The 17022-nt window shown below is 38.7% G+C and overlaps 1 protein-coding gene across 5 annotated transcripts in view; it reads right to left on the bottom strand.

Annotated features, from left to right (window-relative positions):
- LOC136715922 (cartilage acidic protein 1) overlaps nucleotides 1–10974 on the bottom strand; it is a 31271-nt gene extending 20297 nt beyond the window's left edge. For 4 of the 5 annotated variants that reach the window (XM_066693334.1, XM_066693336.1, XM_066693337.1 and 1 more), the window contains exons 1-4: nucleotides 10825–10974; nucleotides 5954–6157; nucleotides 3743–3939; nucleotides 2870–3006 (exon numbers count right to left, since the gene is read on the bottom strand). In XM_066693334.1, the coding sequence (XP_066549431.1) occupies nucleotides 2870–3006; nucleotides 3743–3939; nucleotides 5954–6147 (528 nt within the window). In that variant the 5' untranslated portion in view covers nucleotides 6148–6157; nucleotides 10825–10974. The remainder of the gene's footprint in view (nucleotides 1–2869; nucleotides 3007–3742; nucleotides 3940–5953; nucleotides 6158–10824) is intronic. The other variant, XM_066693335.1, reaches the window with a different exon arrangement.
- Between the last annotated feature and the right edge of the window lie 6048 nt (nucleotides 10975–17022).

Here is a 17022-nt window from a genome sequence, read left to right as displayed (position 1 = left end):
AAGCAGGGGATGATTTGTGTTTTGTCCTGTCCTGAGTAAATTACATTTAAATTCATATTTTTTTGTGGTGTTCAATGAGGAGATTAAGGGCTTCAGAGCTTCAGCACACTGGGTTTTCATGGCACTACAAAATCCCAAAATAAATAAATCAATAAACCGCAAGTGGTCAGGAATATTCAAGTAATAGACACAGATGAGACAACAAGGGTGTCTTTTACTCAACACATGTTTTCCTCCTGTAGTTAAACTGAAACAATTGATTGGAACAGAATATGTTTGTCAGTCTGTTGCTCCATTTCCAGTCAAGACTGGCGTCTCTACTTCTGGGCCGCTCGATTTGCCAGCAAAACTGAGCTAATTTAGAGAGTGCTTTACAAATGCTTTGTTTGTTTCAGTTTAAAGCATTACTTTACATTTTAAAAGAGTTAAAAATTTAATGTATTTGGTCTGTATTGTAATACCCCTACTTATAATACAGTAATATAGTAATATTGTAATCTCTTTTGCCTTTAAAACCTTCCTTTCTGCCTTCAAACGTGTGTTTAACGGGTTTGACAATGGCTGGGAAGGATTCCAGGATATGTCGCCTTTCTGCAGCCTTCAGACAGCAGGTAACTAAATGATAATGATTTTCTAACTCCAATTGACAAATAAATTGCTATCATCTTTAAATCTTAAATTACTTTGAATTGTTGGATAGTAGTGGTACAACATAGGATATTTTCGTCCTTGGTGTAAATATGGGCTATAGTCCTCTGGCAAATTCCAGATATTCTGTTACTGAAATCCACATAAGGTTCTTTGACTATTTTGATATTGTACAATTCAGTCATGCTCCTATTGCACAGATGTGCATTATTTATTATTTGATGTTTCCGTTACTCAAAGAACTTCAACAGCTCTTCAATAGCCTATAGCTCTTGTCACCTTGCATTTCCTCTCAGTGATCTGGACTGTGCTGATTATCAGAAGCAATAAACAGATGAGACAGACAGAATACCTCAAGACCCCTAAACCAACCACCATGTCCCTCAGATTACAGTAACGTCTGCTCCTGCCTAGCTCATTGATCTGTGCTTAAATGCACACTTGTGAAATACTATATCAATGTTGCTGCTTGACTAAGACCTTTTAATGATTCTGACATGCATTGTTTTCTCCAGAAAAATCGTGTACATGGGGAAAAAAAAGGGTTCAAAGAAATCCCATATTCTGTGACTTTGCTATTGGAAGATCTGAAGCAAAAGAGCAATTTTACCCATGTGACCTGTGCCGTCATCTCAATACTTCTCTGTTCAGGAGACAGGAACGCCCACCTTCAGGGACCTCCATCTATGTTTTTAAAGATTTTGTGACTAAATAACTGCAGATGCAAATAGAAGTATTTTTAATCCAAAGTCTAATGGATCTGGATCACTTGAGCAAAAGCATAGGGGTTCGATAAATTATTTCAGAAATATCAAATAACGTCGCCGGCATGAAAAGTAATTATAGAAAAATCAAAGAGCTGGGCACTGCAGTCTGGGTTACTCCTGTCTGATTAATATGATCTCTAGTGCTTTGAAAGTGACAAGTGTGCTGTTTGAATATTAAAAGTTATTGGTACAATGCTGAGGGCTGAGAATAGTGTCTTCACACCAACATGAGGCTTCTAAAGACATATCTGTGTTCACATACTTTCCTACACTTTACTGTGGATTAACCTTTATACAGTAAAGTTTTATTAAAGTTTTATAAGTACACTGTAAACAATTGTTGTAAATTCACCTGTAAATTACTGTATTTTGTATAGTACTGTATAATGTTTTTATCGTACATTACTGTAAATTGCCTGGATTTCTGGGAAACCTTTCTCTGGTATAGATGCAAGCATTGAGGAGAAATGGAAATCCTGTAGTTTTCCATGTATATAAAGCTTGTGGGTAGTGAAACTATTTATAATTACTGGTTTTGCTGAATTACATTTATTTGGGATGCCACCCTGCTTTAATCTGGGTGACAGAGCCATTGCTAAACAGGAGTCAGAGCTATTACCCTCCCTCCCTACTTAGAGAGTATGTCAAGCCGCATAGTTTTAAACTCCTGGAAACATTCAGCAACGTTTTGTATGTGGTCTTGTGATATGCAGTGTGATACTGACAGCTGCTGTTACAAGACTGGAGGCTTCTGACAGGTAAAAGCTGACAGAAGAAAATAAACTGTTTTTTTCTCAAGTAAAAAGTGCAAGTGCCATGAAGTTATTTTGGGTGCCTCAAATGAGAGGGCTAGACACTGTCAATTTAGATTTTCACAAATTCTACCAATATACTCTTGTAGGCTCAGTGCTTTATTTTATGTGCATTTTGAAATGGTCTTTTCTCAGTACCAGGATTACTATAATTCCTCTTCAATTTTTCCTAAAAATGTTTCTTGGCAACTGGTTTGCTACTGAAAATAATTTGGTGAGAAGGAGGGAAATGATCGATGTTGCAAATGTAATTTGATAAATAGTAGTGTACATCTCAATGAGAAAAGAAACATTAGAATGCTCATTAATTCTTGTTGATCAAGAATTGTAGTTTCTGAATAACAATTTTACATAACATTTTAATTTCAAAGAGATTTTGCATCCTCATTTCTGTGTATCTAAAACATAAGTGCAGTTAATAAGTATAGCAAATCATACTATATGTTAACCAGCACATACAACCCAATCTACGAACCCTTTTCACAAGACTAAGATACCTGCAGATTATTTTCTTAAATAGACGCATTTATAGTGAGGTCTTTTACAATACCAATGTGTGATGGTGTGTATGTAGAACACTATGTATTAGGGCTGTGTGCAGACAACGTGAGAGAGGAAGCTGGAAAAGGGAATTGTGGGTACCTTTCTGTCCACACAGGCAACTGAGCGCCCAGCCATGCGATTTGCCACGTCTCTGCGCACGTTGATGTCATCACTCAGTAGATCCTCAAAGCGGCCGTTGCGGAACTTGAAAAGCTTGTCAGAGTATGTTGCCAAACCTTGCATGGGAAAAAACAGAGTCTAGGTTATAGTAAGGCACAAACAAACTAAACAAAACAGGAGAATGATTTACTTTGACATCAGCTTGCCACCCATTTTGTCTTCCATGCTGAAAAGGCATCTGTCTGGGCCCTTTCAGGTATTGATGTACAAAATTAATAGAGGAGACTTCCATTTATTGTAGAGGCCTAAGACAGAACTGAACAGAGCACTTTGGGAAAATGAGCCATGGATTGACAGACATGGTGACAAGACTTCCCTCTTAGCCCCTAAAAAGTGCATAATTAGATCGAAACAGAAGAAATTGAGAATGGTGAAAGACAGAACAGGAACACAGCAGTATACTAATCTCAGGGTACTAATCTGACAGTTTGATTAATTTCATATAATACACGTTGTCTTCCCTGAGTGCATGGCTGTATGGAGGCTGATGCCAATCTGTGACTCTCTAACTACTAGAAAGACCAATGGTATATATTTAAACCTGACAAAGAGCTGTCTGAGACATAAAAAGGCACCAGCATGAATCTTCTTAAAGACTATACTTTCTATTATTCAAGTATGTCCAAACAATTGATTCTAGGTAATCCAGTGCTTAAGAGAAAGCACTTGCTCCTAGACGTTTGTGGGTCAAGTCCAGGCATTACCCTGAAGATGTCACTACACCTTTCTCTGCTCTGTCCTTCAGATGAGAAGTAGAATCGTTTCCTATCATAAGAGACTCTGCCTGCGTACCTGAGAAAGCGTTGTTGGTGTTGAGGATATAGATCTCCTCCCTGCCGTCGCCATCGATGTCGCAAGCTGTCACTCCGATGGCGTTGCCTTGGCGGTCGCGTAGGGCATAAAAGGGGGAATCCCGGTCGTCCACAGCAATGTTATAGAGAACCTTCTTGCTTCGGTCATACTTCAGAACAAGGTTTGGACCATTGTACCTGAACAACAACACATCACATGACATGGCTGAAGAGGCCAGCAGGCTTAAACTGTTTTTAGATCTATAGCTGCAAGAGATAAGGATATGCAAACCATTTAATCTGTAGTTTTAGTGATTTAGGATGGAATCAACATTTTTACTCACTCACCAATAGCAAGACAAATTTTATACTCGACACGACCATCATGTTTGTCTGTCATTTTGTAATGGCAGGCATTATTTTAAAAGGAATGGTTTTGACTTTTATATACAATACAATAATTGTAAATTCTGCGTCATTGTTCTTCTGCAAATCTTTATTTTATCATCTTGAACTTAATCTGTGCTTTCTAACCATATATCATGCATTTTGAATCTCAAAAATTATCTGGGTTCAGTTCCTAAAATCTCGAATAAGGGTCCTTGTGCTATTTGTTTACAAAAATCTAAATATCAAAACTCCTATACTCGTATTTTCGAATTCATATATGCTGTGGATATGGATAGGAAGTCTTGTTCAGTCACACAGTAAACACCTTACACAACTCCACTTATAAAACACTGCTTGTGTAACTTGAATTCCTGCCAAAACTTGACATGAATTCAGTTTTGGGGCTGAATGACTTGGGCAAATATTTGCAGTTTTGTATCTGTTTCTGCTACAAAGATCCTTTAAGTAATTTCTTCTATTATGCTGAATGTTTATTTTTCATGAGAAAGCCGAAATTGTTTTTGAAATTGTACTCCGTCACCCTGACACCAAACTGCACAGACCTTATTGAATAATATGCATCTTAAAAGGAAGAAAATTAAGGAAATGAACCAAAGGCTGAATATTGTAATATCCCAATAAAACACCACCACATTATTAATGAATCAGTTTAAATATTCAATTCCTGCTAAGCCCAGTCATCTAAAGGCTCAGTTCAAGTTTTGCCAAACTCAAAAATGTTTAATTTAGGTGGGATAACTACTGATGTCTTCAGAGAGAGAGTGTTCCAAAGTGAGGAGGCAACGGTAAAACAAACGGGCTGACTAATTATTATGAACTCAGAACATGGCTAGGGTGAGTTTTGAAAGTCCATTAAAAAGCGCATTGAAGTAACATCACCTCGATGAAGCAAATTCAAGGATTCCTTTGTATAGATGTGAAGTAAAAACATTTTCTATATGCACATATAATCAATATTTTATTTAGTCCATTCATGGAGGGTTATTGATGTCTTGTGTTGTTGTATCTCTGGGAGGAGAGGCAATTAAGTTGATTTATCCTAATGTCTGGATTATCGCTTCCAAAAAATCATGTCTAGCAACCATACCCATAATGCGTCCCGTTTGTGAAAATGAAAACTTGGGCAATTATCGTACTCTCTCAGTGCTATTCCACTGTTGGATGTTTGTCTGATGGCTGTTAGAGAGGCAGGGGGTGATGTGATTAAGGGAGGCTCAATGCTCCCACTGACATCCTCCTTTCTGGCATGCGGCCGTTCCGCTGTCCTGGCCCTGCTGCCTGCCAGGAGGGGGCCCCGAGGACAGTGACTGTGGGGCTGCGGTCCAGGCTCAGCCTTTCAGCCTCCATCCCCCAGGAAACTGTTTCTGACGGACCTGCCCGATTGTCACCGCTGAAGGACAGTAACCTAATTACCTCGATTTCGATCTGCAAAAGTCCCTCTAGGCGTCAAAAAAGGCCCTTAGATTTTGTTGAAAGCTAGGCTAAACCTAGAAACAAGAGAGTCACGTTCCTATCTCTCTTACACTGGCAAATAGCTCTGATGCGAATTGCTTTAATTGTATTTGTCTGTGCAGAATAAATAGATCTTCAAAACTTTAAAAAATACAGGAACTGCTCAGACTCCCCTGTTATAAAAGGGCTGTACCCCAGGCCCTGAGAGAAGAAAATCCAGTCGAGTGTTGGGTTAACACAACAGGCTTATGACCAACCTTTCAAATAAACTTTTGGCTGAGAAAATTTCACTTCATATTAAAGGGAGAATTAAGACTGTCGGTCAGAATGAAGAGTCGAGGAGACTTACCCTACCACCACCACCTCCAGGTCCCCGTCCCCGTCCACATCAGTCACAGCCATTCCGTAATTGAGTTGCGTGGGGTTGTTGTCATAGTCCGGGGGCAGCACAGTCTTGGTGACTGCCATAAACATGGGCTCTGAGCGCTGGCTACAGGACAGGCCAGGCAGGTCCAGCAGGAGTAGCAAGGGCCAAAGAGCCATCTTCCCCCTGCTGAGACAGTCACACTGTCACCCACAGCACCCTCACAGCTCTCCCATGCCTCCAAACATTCAACCGCTAAATCCCTCATATGCTACCATTCAATGTTTACCACTGATACAGAACAATGCTGCAGGAATAGTGCCAAATAAGAGATGAGCTGAACCCAAACTTGAACTCCTTTATTAGACCAACTTTACTGCCTGTCAGTGAGATGTCAGAATTACAGACAGGACTCTTTATTTATCCTTGGATCACTTAGTTATCAATGGACACCAAACAAGCACGAATGGTCGAATTGCCTCTGCTCGTTTGTAAACTTTCTTATGTTCTTATTCTGTAGCACAGATCCCTTTGCTTAATTTCTCCGAATGAGAGCAATAGGCAATTTTTAAGCGTTGGCTGTTGTACACAAGGTAAACCTTAAAATAATCTTTACATAAAATTAAATATTAAAACTGCTCATGTGAAACCACAACCAAATGGAAGGAGAAATGTGCCACTCAAGGAAAACCATCAGGCGTTCCCCTGATATTTAAACAATCTGCTCTGCCAATGTGTCTTTCTTTATAAAAAGTAATTACCTGTAAAGGAAAACATTTAAACTGGAGAGGGACATAAATAATGAAACAGGGACAGGTTTAGCAGCAGAACAAGACGGAGAAGTTGCAAGGTAAAGCAATCTGCAGCGCCGGGAAATAATCACAAAGAAGAAAATCCATAAACAGCTGCAGACCACTGTTATTTGATCTTGGGCACAGACGGAAAGAGTAATATAAAAAATGGATCTGTTGGAGATCAGTAAAATGGCTAAAGTGAGAAGAGGCAAACTCTCTTACTGGTTAAAGACAGCAGACTTGGGCAAATGGTTGATTATATATACAGAATGCTGTAAGCTGTAGATAAAAGTAGTAAAGAGGCTCAGTGCTTATACATTGGGTGTTAATGGAGAGACTGGAAGGCAAAGTTGATTGTCTTTCATATTTTGATCTAACAGATTTAGGGACTATGTGGGTCAATGGTCAAAGAGAAAAGGGGTTGAGAAGTGAACTAATCACGGATGCTGGTGTTGATAGTATACTATGCAGCCACAAATGAGTGATTCACCAAATTCAGTGCATTTCCTATATTGGATATTAGATGAAGTATTAGGGCATTTTATTAACTAAAGTTATGCTATTAATCCCAAAGTTAAATAATGTCCTAGCAAAACAGACTACAAATATATATATACCTGCTTAAATACATCTGTACAATACAAGACAGCTTTCCAAGGCAAGAGCCGTAAACTGCGGCAGTGGAAGTTGAGAAACGGCGTGTGGATCTCCTCATTACTGCTCTGACTCTGAATTACTGCCTGCCGCTTTGCTCTCCCAAGTGTTGCACTTTACATTATCTGCATCCAATTCCTTGATTTTGCTCTGTATGTTCTACTTAAGTGGCTTAATCTTTTCTTCGGAGGCAAAGTTGTCAAGTTGCAGTTTACAATTGACCTATGCAGTAATAACATTCCAGCTGGTGCGCTTTTTTATTTTATTTCAATGCAGAGAATAACACTGGCACCTGCAAATTATATCTTACAGACCAGAGCAGAGCAGGAAGACCAATGTCCTCCGTCTGTACACGGCGAAGAGGGAAAATTGTTTTTTTTACGAGCTGCCACGTGAACCTGGCAGATTTACAAACAAAAACACATTCATTTTTATTTAGACTTATTTTCTTTGGGTACTTGAGAAGACTTTATAATGTTCATTTCTTGGAGCTAAGGATTAACATTTAACATTATACCTACCTCAAGATCGATACTTACATTAAAATCAACCTTTTGCACAATTTGTATGGGAGTGACAGCTCAAAGTTATTGCAGAGTTATAAAATGCCAACGCATAGATACACTCCACTGACTAAAGAATACTCCCTCACACTGGAACATTCAACCCCTGGTCCTAATGTGGAAAAAAAGCTACTAAGTACAGTAGATATTACAGCAGCCTAGTAATTAACAACTTTATTGAAAATGTTGGAGGTTCCCTCTATTGACTGAGGATGTAATGACTGATGAAGTCATGATGAGCCTTTGGCAGCAGCACAGAGCATTCAGGAGAACATTCGAGAGTTATTGGCTTTTAATCAGACACCGTATTGGAGCGGAGAGCAAGACTGATAGAGGGGGGGATGCGGTGGCAGGGCATGGTGATGGAGAACAAAGAAATAGAGGACTTTCAGGGGGAAGGAGGTGTTTCATGTATACAGAAAATCTAAAGCCTGCATTTAGATATCGTTTATAGAGCACTTTAATTGGAGTGGTCGGGAGACAGTCTCAACAGCATTTTGAGAGGGTCTGCAGTTCAATTCAGAAACTTTGTCATGTAAATGTACTTTTGAGAATCTATTAAACAAGCAAAGCAAATATTGCTTCTTGAGAGGTGGGTAAAAGCAGACCAAGGCACCCTATTTCCAAGTCATGGTGAGCCCTCCAACCAGCCTCTCAGGCCAGGGCCGTGCCAGCAGCCAGCAGCCAGTACAGTACTGCAGCAGGGCTGGGAGATGGCAGGCAGCGCTGATAGTGGCCACACTGCCCTCTGCCTCCCCAGAGAGACCTGGCATCTGCCACAGGAAAGATGGAGGGCATCAACTATGGGGTGTGGTCACAGAAAGTCCTAAGACAGATATGATACCCACTGTTACTACAGTGTTCATGCTTAATCTAGACTTTACTTCCACTGCCAGTTATATGTAGCTAATATCATGCCTATCAAAGACTGCTTTAGTGTTACAAACTCCTTAGTGTTACAATCAATGTATACCTCCCTGTTCACAGGTCACATGCTTCAATTTAGAGGCAGACTTCATTTAAAATACTTTATTGAATAACGCCGCCTCACTGAAAATATAGAAGATTTCCTTAAAGGTCAAGTGGCTTTAACAGATGAAGCAAGAAGCTGCAAAACTGCTCAGTTTACGCTCAGTAAAAACAGTGACAGAAGGCCACTCTCCAGTACTTCGTAGCCTTTTTCACGGCATACAACAAAAAACATAAGTCATCAATTCAAAACACACTCTTCTGAGTTAAAAAAAAAAAAAATATATATATATATATATATATATACCAGAAAGAGCCTTCTCTACATTTTAATAACAGTTTTGCAACATTTGATTGAAACTTATCCTATAAGTTAACTAACAGTGCACCTCCAAAACTCATGTTCTTTTATAGTACTTTGTGAACTTCCCATACTTTATTTTTCGGATAGAAAATTTAAGATTGGGCACACTAATATTGTTTTCCCATTTCTTTGTCATATCCCAAAAACTATGATGGACAAATCACTCTTTCAATACACTAAACCCAGCAAGTTTAAATATACATATATATACCGCTCTGGAAATAATTAAGAGACCACTTAACATTGATTTCTGAACTTGAAGTGGTTTCTTAATTTTGTCCAGAGCTGTATATATCATTTAAAACAAATACATTTTATTCTTATGGCACGCTGTGATAATAGGTAATTTTATGAAATAATCTTCCGTTAAGTAGAGCTTTTTAAAAGTTATTCAAAGATGGTCTATTTTCATATTCTCAGGGTACTTCCAGATTACAGATCTGTACTTCCAAAATTGGTTTCTGCATTCTCTAAGCAAATGAACAAACACACAGATCTGGGTTCATAACAGCTATTATGGTAGTTGTTTCGAATCTCTGCTTTTACATTTTGCAATGACAACAGCAACAAAACAGAAACCTGCAAATTGAGATAACCATTCTTATCTCATTCCTTAGACACTGACAATAATTTCACAGCACGTTTCAGAGCATTGCCCTGACACACAAATTAACTGTTTGAGCCCTGTCCATAGCAAATGAAATAGAAATACCATAGACTACAAATAACAGAGAAATAGATCATACATACGTAATGATGTCTTCACCAATATATAATGAACACAATCTAACTCTAAAGCATTATTTTGTGATTCGTATCATTACCAACACAATATGCATGCATGGCCTCAGGTCTGCATGTACATCTGCATGATGCAAAGTATATGTGTATATGAATGTGTGTATCATTTGTGTCTCTACATTTCATATTTGTAATTTATAATGAAAATGTAAAGCAGTTCTCATGCTGGAACAATTGTATTACAATGCTTAGTTCACAGAATTTAGTATTTACTCTTCAAGTGAAAAGGTGGAATTCAAATGTAACAGCCCCCCCCATTCCTACACCCAAGCACATATTTGCAAACACACATTTATGTATGCGTGTATTTGTATAAATAAAAATATATTACATAGATTTTTTTTGTTAATATGCAAACAGCTTTTATGGAAAACAAAACTAACAAAAGAATAAGTAGGGAAAATGTTCTGAATTTAAAAACATAATTAAGATTAAGATTTTCTAACACATTAAACATGCCAGTTTCCGGTAAATGTCCAACATCACATCACCTCTCATTTTTCTTTTTCTTTCTCTGGCAGCCAGGCAAAAAAAAAAAAAGGAAAGGATGGTGTTGAATCAGAATGCAGTGATATGACAGTTGTGCTTACTGAAAAGAAAATGAATTGCAAGGTAGTTTGAAGCAGTAGTTACTGTGGTACAGTGTGAGCTGCACCATGCTCTGTGCTGCCAGCACTGCAGGAATAATTTCATTAAAGCCTCAGTACTCACAGTGAAGAGAGGGATCAGCCAGTCACCAACTTGTCAATCTGCTGAGTGACATACAGTAGTGGTTCCTTAAGTTGTGCCCAGTGTGTCCCCAATATCTCTTCAATTCTTCCCTAGTTTTTCTTACACAACTTCTACTAGGCTCCTGCTTTATGCAAGCTGTTGTGCAACTGCCTGGCCAATCATGGGAGAGCTGTTTGAATATGAATTGAGGGGTCTGGCCAATGAGAAGCATGCAGAGGCATGACTGGGTGTTGCTTTTGCTGATTTATGTGAAACCTGTCCATATACTATGAAAGCAGGACAGTTTGACAGACTGAGAGACTGAAATAGGAAGAGATCAATGCCATGAGAGATGATTGCTTTCACACTGGTAAAGACCATCAGTCCCATTGTAGGAAACCTTTAACCTAAACAACATTAGTGTTTGGAGGTGGGCCTGGATGCTGGGACTTTGAATGGAGTGGAAATTAATAGTAGGGCAAGAAAAAGGCTAAATGTTCCCATGTTTACTCCCTTTTGATGCGATAGTCAGACAGATTTGTGGCGCAAAAAATAAGGTGTGTGTATATTGGAGAGGGGAAAGATTGTCATTAAAACCTTGATTTGATTAATTGATTGATTACAAACTAAAGAACATAGCAAGGGTACAGAAGGGTACAGAAAACATCGATAATACAGAAGATAGAAATTACAGTACATTAATACAATCCCATAACTTCGTTCAATGTAACAAATTGCATCATTTCTTGTTATCCACTGCCACTACAATATCAGATATGTACATCACTCAGGAGCAAAAATGAAGGGCTAGTGCTAATTCTTGAGGAATAGTTGAAAACTACAGGAGACGGATCTAAGTGGTCTGTCTAATGGTAAAATAAGTTGTAGAAGAAAACAGATTTGTTTGCAACCAATTTAGCAGTACTAAGCTCATGGAACTCTTTCATTTTGCCAGCTGCTGGAAAAGCTATGGCCTGTGATCCTCCTGAAGCCTTTGCCAACAGGAGAAATTGATTCCTGGAAAGTAGAAAATAAAAGTTTTTATAAAATTAATGGTTTTCTAAATGTGCCTGTTATTAAAAGTATATACCCGCATTTGTTTAATGTTTCCTATGATTTATTTCTCCATTACCTGATGTGTTGAAATTTCCCCAGCAAATACTGCAGAGCTGGCAGATTATAGGGTCTGATTGAGCAGGTCACAGAGCTGAGCCCATGAGCCTCCTCTCCGCAGACGGGTGTCTTTGCGGTGGGCCCTCAGCCAGGAGCAGTATTCATTTTTATTGCAGCTTGTTTGCAGTTTGTTTTATTCCTCATTCATGCACCACTGCTTTAGATACCCCCTGGGATCCCCACCAAAATTAGATGTTTCAGTCCTATGGGCTTTTAACTCATAAATAACTGTCAGTGGGTTTCTGATAAAAAAAAAAAAAGCTTATAATATTCCTTTATAACATGAACAAATTGGAGTAATTGAATGTCTTTAATATGTCCCTCAGTAATTTAATGAAGCTTTGGATGAATAATTAGTGTTTAATTAAGTGTACTTATCATTTTCATTATTAATAGTATTCTAATTAATTTCTTTTTAATATTAAGTTTGATTCACTTATTTTTCATTTTATTTTATGATACTCAGAGTAGAATTTATTTTAGATATAAATCTGATTGATACACATATTCTTTATGATATATATTAGTTTCCAATGTGGGAATGATGTGTGAAGGTATATTCTGAGTGACCTCTATAGGTTGGCAAATGAGAGGTTCTTGATCTGCATTATGTAATAAACACTGAAATGAATTAATAATGCATTTAAAATATCCTTACTAAGTAAGAAGATGCAGAAGTATTTATTGGAAAGGCCATATTGTCAATTCAGAAACACAATGGTGTATACTTTTATTTTAACAAGTTAAGGTTTTATTAACAAATACAGAATATATTGATGTTGTTTGTGATGGTGTTTTTGTTTGTTTATTAATTTGAAGACATTTTTTTTTTGTAAAACATACAGGTAAGCAGAGCTCTGATGTGCCCTGGTCCTGTGTGGAAAAATGTACTGTTTAAATTTTCAATTCAATTTCAATGTCTAAAGAATCAAGCTGAAGTTTGGATTCACAATCCAGTATCTCCTTAAGGCTAACTTGGTGTTCCTACCTGCAACACCTCCTTGGCTGCAAAGCAATGCAGTGACACCTGGATTAGCACAGTCATGGTGAGAGCGAGAGAGAGCATGAGAGAGGGAGAGTGAGAGAGTGGTTTAGACAGCTCGTAAATGTTACGTCCCCCATCAATTTAGTTTTATACCCTTATTAGCATGGCTGTGGCTAATCAACCCCACAGGAGACTTCCTGTGACCTCCCCTCAGAGGCTGAAGGTTGGGCAGAGACTCATGTAAGAGCAGAGAAGTGATGAACCTTCTAAAACTCAGATGAGTCTGACTCAACAAAAGAAGTATCTTTTCAAAACGAAACATTAGAAGAAGAATTTATGGTACCACAATCAAATGGGTGTTCATCGTTGTACAATGGAACATCAATCTCAAATCCTTAACCATTACTGAAGGCTCTCAGTCCCTCAGGACCCAAATGAGATGCCCCTTCAGGAGAAACCTATGAGGACAAGCCCAATACTCGGCACTGGCTAAAGTCCCATTACACTGCCCACTGCCCAATATCATTCTGAATGACTGGGTAAATGTGTGGTCTGGTTAGGTGAAAACAGACAGCTTGGTGTGAGCTGCAGAGTCTCAGGAGCATAACTATAGACACTAAGGGTTTTAAAACTGAATTGTGTTTTAGATCAAGATACACTTTACCTCTTTGTTACATAATACACACCAGTGATTGTAGAATTATAATACGAAAATCAAACAAAACAGTTTTGAAGGAAGTCAAGGTTTTCTTTCAAGATTTTATGATTAGATGCATGAAATTGCAGGAGAAAAAGATACAAGTACAGTGTTCTTTATGTACAGAGTGCCTCAATATTGAATCTCCATCCCACAGAGGACACTGTCATTGCTTTCCCTGTATGTGAGAGGAGGGTGCCTGCCGTGTGAACCTTGACCCTTGGATGACTCAGACTCCATGTTCTGTGGGCACCAAGAGGCGAAGCATGGATGCAGAGCCTTCAGTGCTCCATGCATCACCAGCTTTGACTTTTCTGTAAATGTCCTTGGTAGATTCCTTCATACAGTCCTATAACCTCCTGACTGATGGTGAATTATATGCATCATAATTCACCTTCTGCTGAATTGTACCCCATCAGGAATGGGCAATCCATGTTTATCATAATAGGTTTCACATTGTAAAAGCATGTTTTTTTCCATTTACCTTCCTGTATGTCAATTTCCAGGACACTTTTTTCATGCTATAGCATACTAACTTATTAGATGGAAACATTTACCATTCTGTTTGATTGTATGATTGACTGTGTGAAGGAATGGCTGAAATCTGTAGTCTACAGCTGTATTCTCCAGAGCATGTTGGTTTGCACTGAATGAGTACCTTATGGGAAAATTTGCATTAAATCACAATAGCTTTCCATATAATGTGTCATGATTTATCGCAATATCATTAGAAGTGTATGTCTCCCAAGCCAAAGCTACTACTAAAGAGACTTGTCATGGTCATTTCAAGACTCAATTTCCATACATTACACCATAGAGATTACATTGCCTATATTCAAGGGTCTCCAAACCTGGTCCCAGGGATCCCCAATTTAGTGAGTTTTGTAGGTCACCTTAAATCACAAATATCTGAAAACTGAGAATGTCCATTACCAATGACTTAAATTCGTGAGACATATTTAAAGCTCTGAATTGAATTATCTTGCCTGATGGATTCATGTGTATCTATTTACTGGCCTCAGCCCAGCTACTGCACTTCTTACTGACAGATTAGCACCAAACAATTTATCACCAGAACAACTGAGAAAACACTACATTATCTGATCTCTAGCACTGTGACTGTTATTACTTACAAACCTTATTTCCAAATTTTCAGCCCATTTTACCTATCACTATAATAAATAACAATAGAGTGGGGTGTGACTTTTATCACCACGGGGAAAAGTAATAAATATTATAACTTTCCTTGTTATTCCTCTGAAACTGTCACTCTATTCTAATAAGCTGTATAAGTCCCATCTTTACCCCCTCCTCTCCACACAAAAAAACACCTCAGCAATTATACATTAAAAGGCTAATTAAATGCTTTTCAAATATTCTATGCTGCCCCGTTCAACAAATATTTACTATGTTTTACATCAGTGCTTTTTCCAAAGAGTTTTTAAAAGCCATAAATCATTTTTTAATTTAGTGTATGAATATGTGATTTATGCCCTTCTGGCTGTAAGAATAAATCTAGTGTGTAGAAAAGGGGAAAAAAAATCTGATGTTCAAATATTGATTAGATGACATAACAGGCTTTGTACTTTATAGACGATCCCAGGAAATAAACTAAACAAGCATTTGTGAAAGAGCTCCTTCACCATCGCTGAGAGATTTTAGGTGGGGGTGGGGGGGGGGGCAGACAACTGGACAGCGAACAGCGCTCCACTTCAGTAACAGTATGGCGCTGCATAGTATAGTCTAGATAGCTGATATACTGTTCAAGGTTACACCAAAATTTATTTTCTCCAGTTTAGGAGTTGGATTTCCATTGACAGAAGAAAGCTCTTCTATACGATGTGATACAGTTTATTAGCATCTCTATTACAGCTAATTAGAGTGCATTACAATACTGTAGTACAGTAGATCTTGTGTCTACTATAGAAACCACAATGAAGAGGAATAGTTTTTTATTATTATAATTAACAGTAAAGACTAACTGAATTCCCATTACACATTACACTTTATTTGACTGTGGGGATACAGTGCATCCAGAAAGTATTCACAGCGCTTCACTTTGTCCACATTTTGTTATGTTACAGCCTTATTCCAAAATGGATTAAATTCATTATTTTCCTCAAAATTCTACAAACAATAGCCCATAATGACAACGTAAAAGAAGTTTGAAATTTTTGCAAATTTATTAAAAATAAAAAAATAAAAAAGCACATGTACATAAGTATTCACAGCCTTTGCCATGACACTCAAAATTGATTTCAAAATTGAAATCCTGTTTCCACTGATCATCCTTGAGATGTTTCTACCATTTGATTGGAGTCCACCTGTGGTAAATTCAGTTGATTGGACATGATTTGGAAAGGCACACACCTGTCTATATAAAGTCCCACAGTTAACAGTGCATGTCAGAGCACAAACCAAGCCATGAAGTCCAAGGAATTGTCTGTAGACCTCCGAGATGGTATTGTATCGAGGCACAGATCTGGGGAAGGGTACAGAGAAATGTCTGCAGCATTGAATGTCCCATTGTGCACAGTGGCCTCCATCATCTGTAAATGGAAGAAGTTTGGAACCACCAGGACTCTTCTTAGAGTTGGCCGCCTGGCCAAACTGAGTAATCGGGGGAGAAGGGCCTTAGTCAGGGAGGTGACCAAGAACCCAATGGTCACTCTGACAGAGCTCTAGCGTGTCTCTGTGGAGAGAGGAGAACCTTCCAGAAGAACAACCATCTCTGCAGCACTCCATCAATCAGGCCTGTATGGTAGAGTGGCCAGATGGAAGCCACTCCTCAGTAAAAGGCACATGACAGCCCGCCTGGAGTTTGCCAAAAGGCACCTGAAGGACTCTCAGACTATGAGAAACAAAATTCTCTGGTCTGATGAAACACAGATTGAACTCTTTGGCCTGAATGGCAAGCGTCATGTCTGGAGGAAACCAGGCACCGCTCATCACCTGGCCAATATCATCCCTACAGTGAAGCATGGTGGTGGCAGCATCATGCTGTGGGGATGTTTTTCAGCGGCAAGAACTGGGAGACAAGTCGGGATCGAGGGAAAGATGAATGCAGCAATGTACAGAGACATCCTTGATGAAAACATGCTCCAGAGCGCTCTGGACCTCAGACTGGGGCGAAGGTTCATCTTCCAACAGGACAATGACCCTAAGCACACAGCCAAGATAACAAAGGAGTGGCTACAGGACAACTCTGTGAATGTCCTTGAGTGGCCCAGCCAGAGCCCAGACTTGAACCCGATTGAACATCTCTGGAGAGATCTGAAAATGGCTGTGCACTGACGCTCCCCATCCAACCTGATGGAGCTTGAGAGGTCCTGCAAAGAAGAAT

Source organism: Amia ocellicauda, chromosome 20, assembly GCF_036373705.1.
Source record: "Amia ocellicauda isolate fAmiCal2 chromosome 20, fAmiCal2.hap1, whole genome shotgun sequence".
Classification (NCBI taxonomy): Eukaryota; Metazoa; Chordata; class Actinopteri; order Amiiformes; family Amiidae; genus Amia; species Amia ocellicauda.
This window is presented reverse-complemented; position numbering and strand designations above follow the sequence as displayed.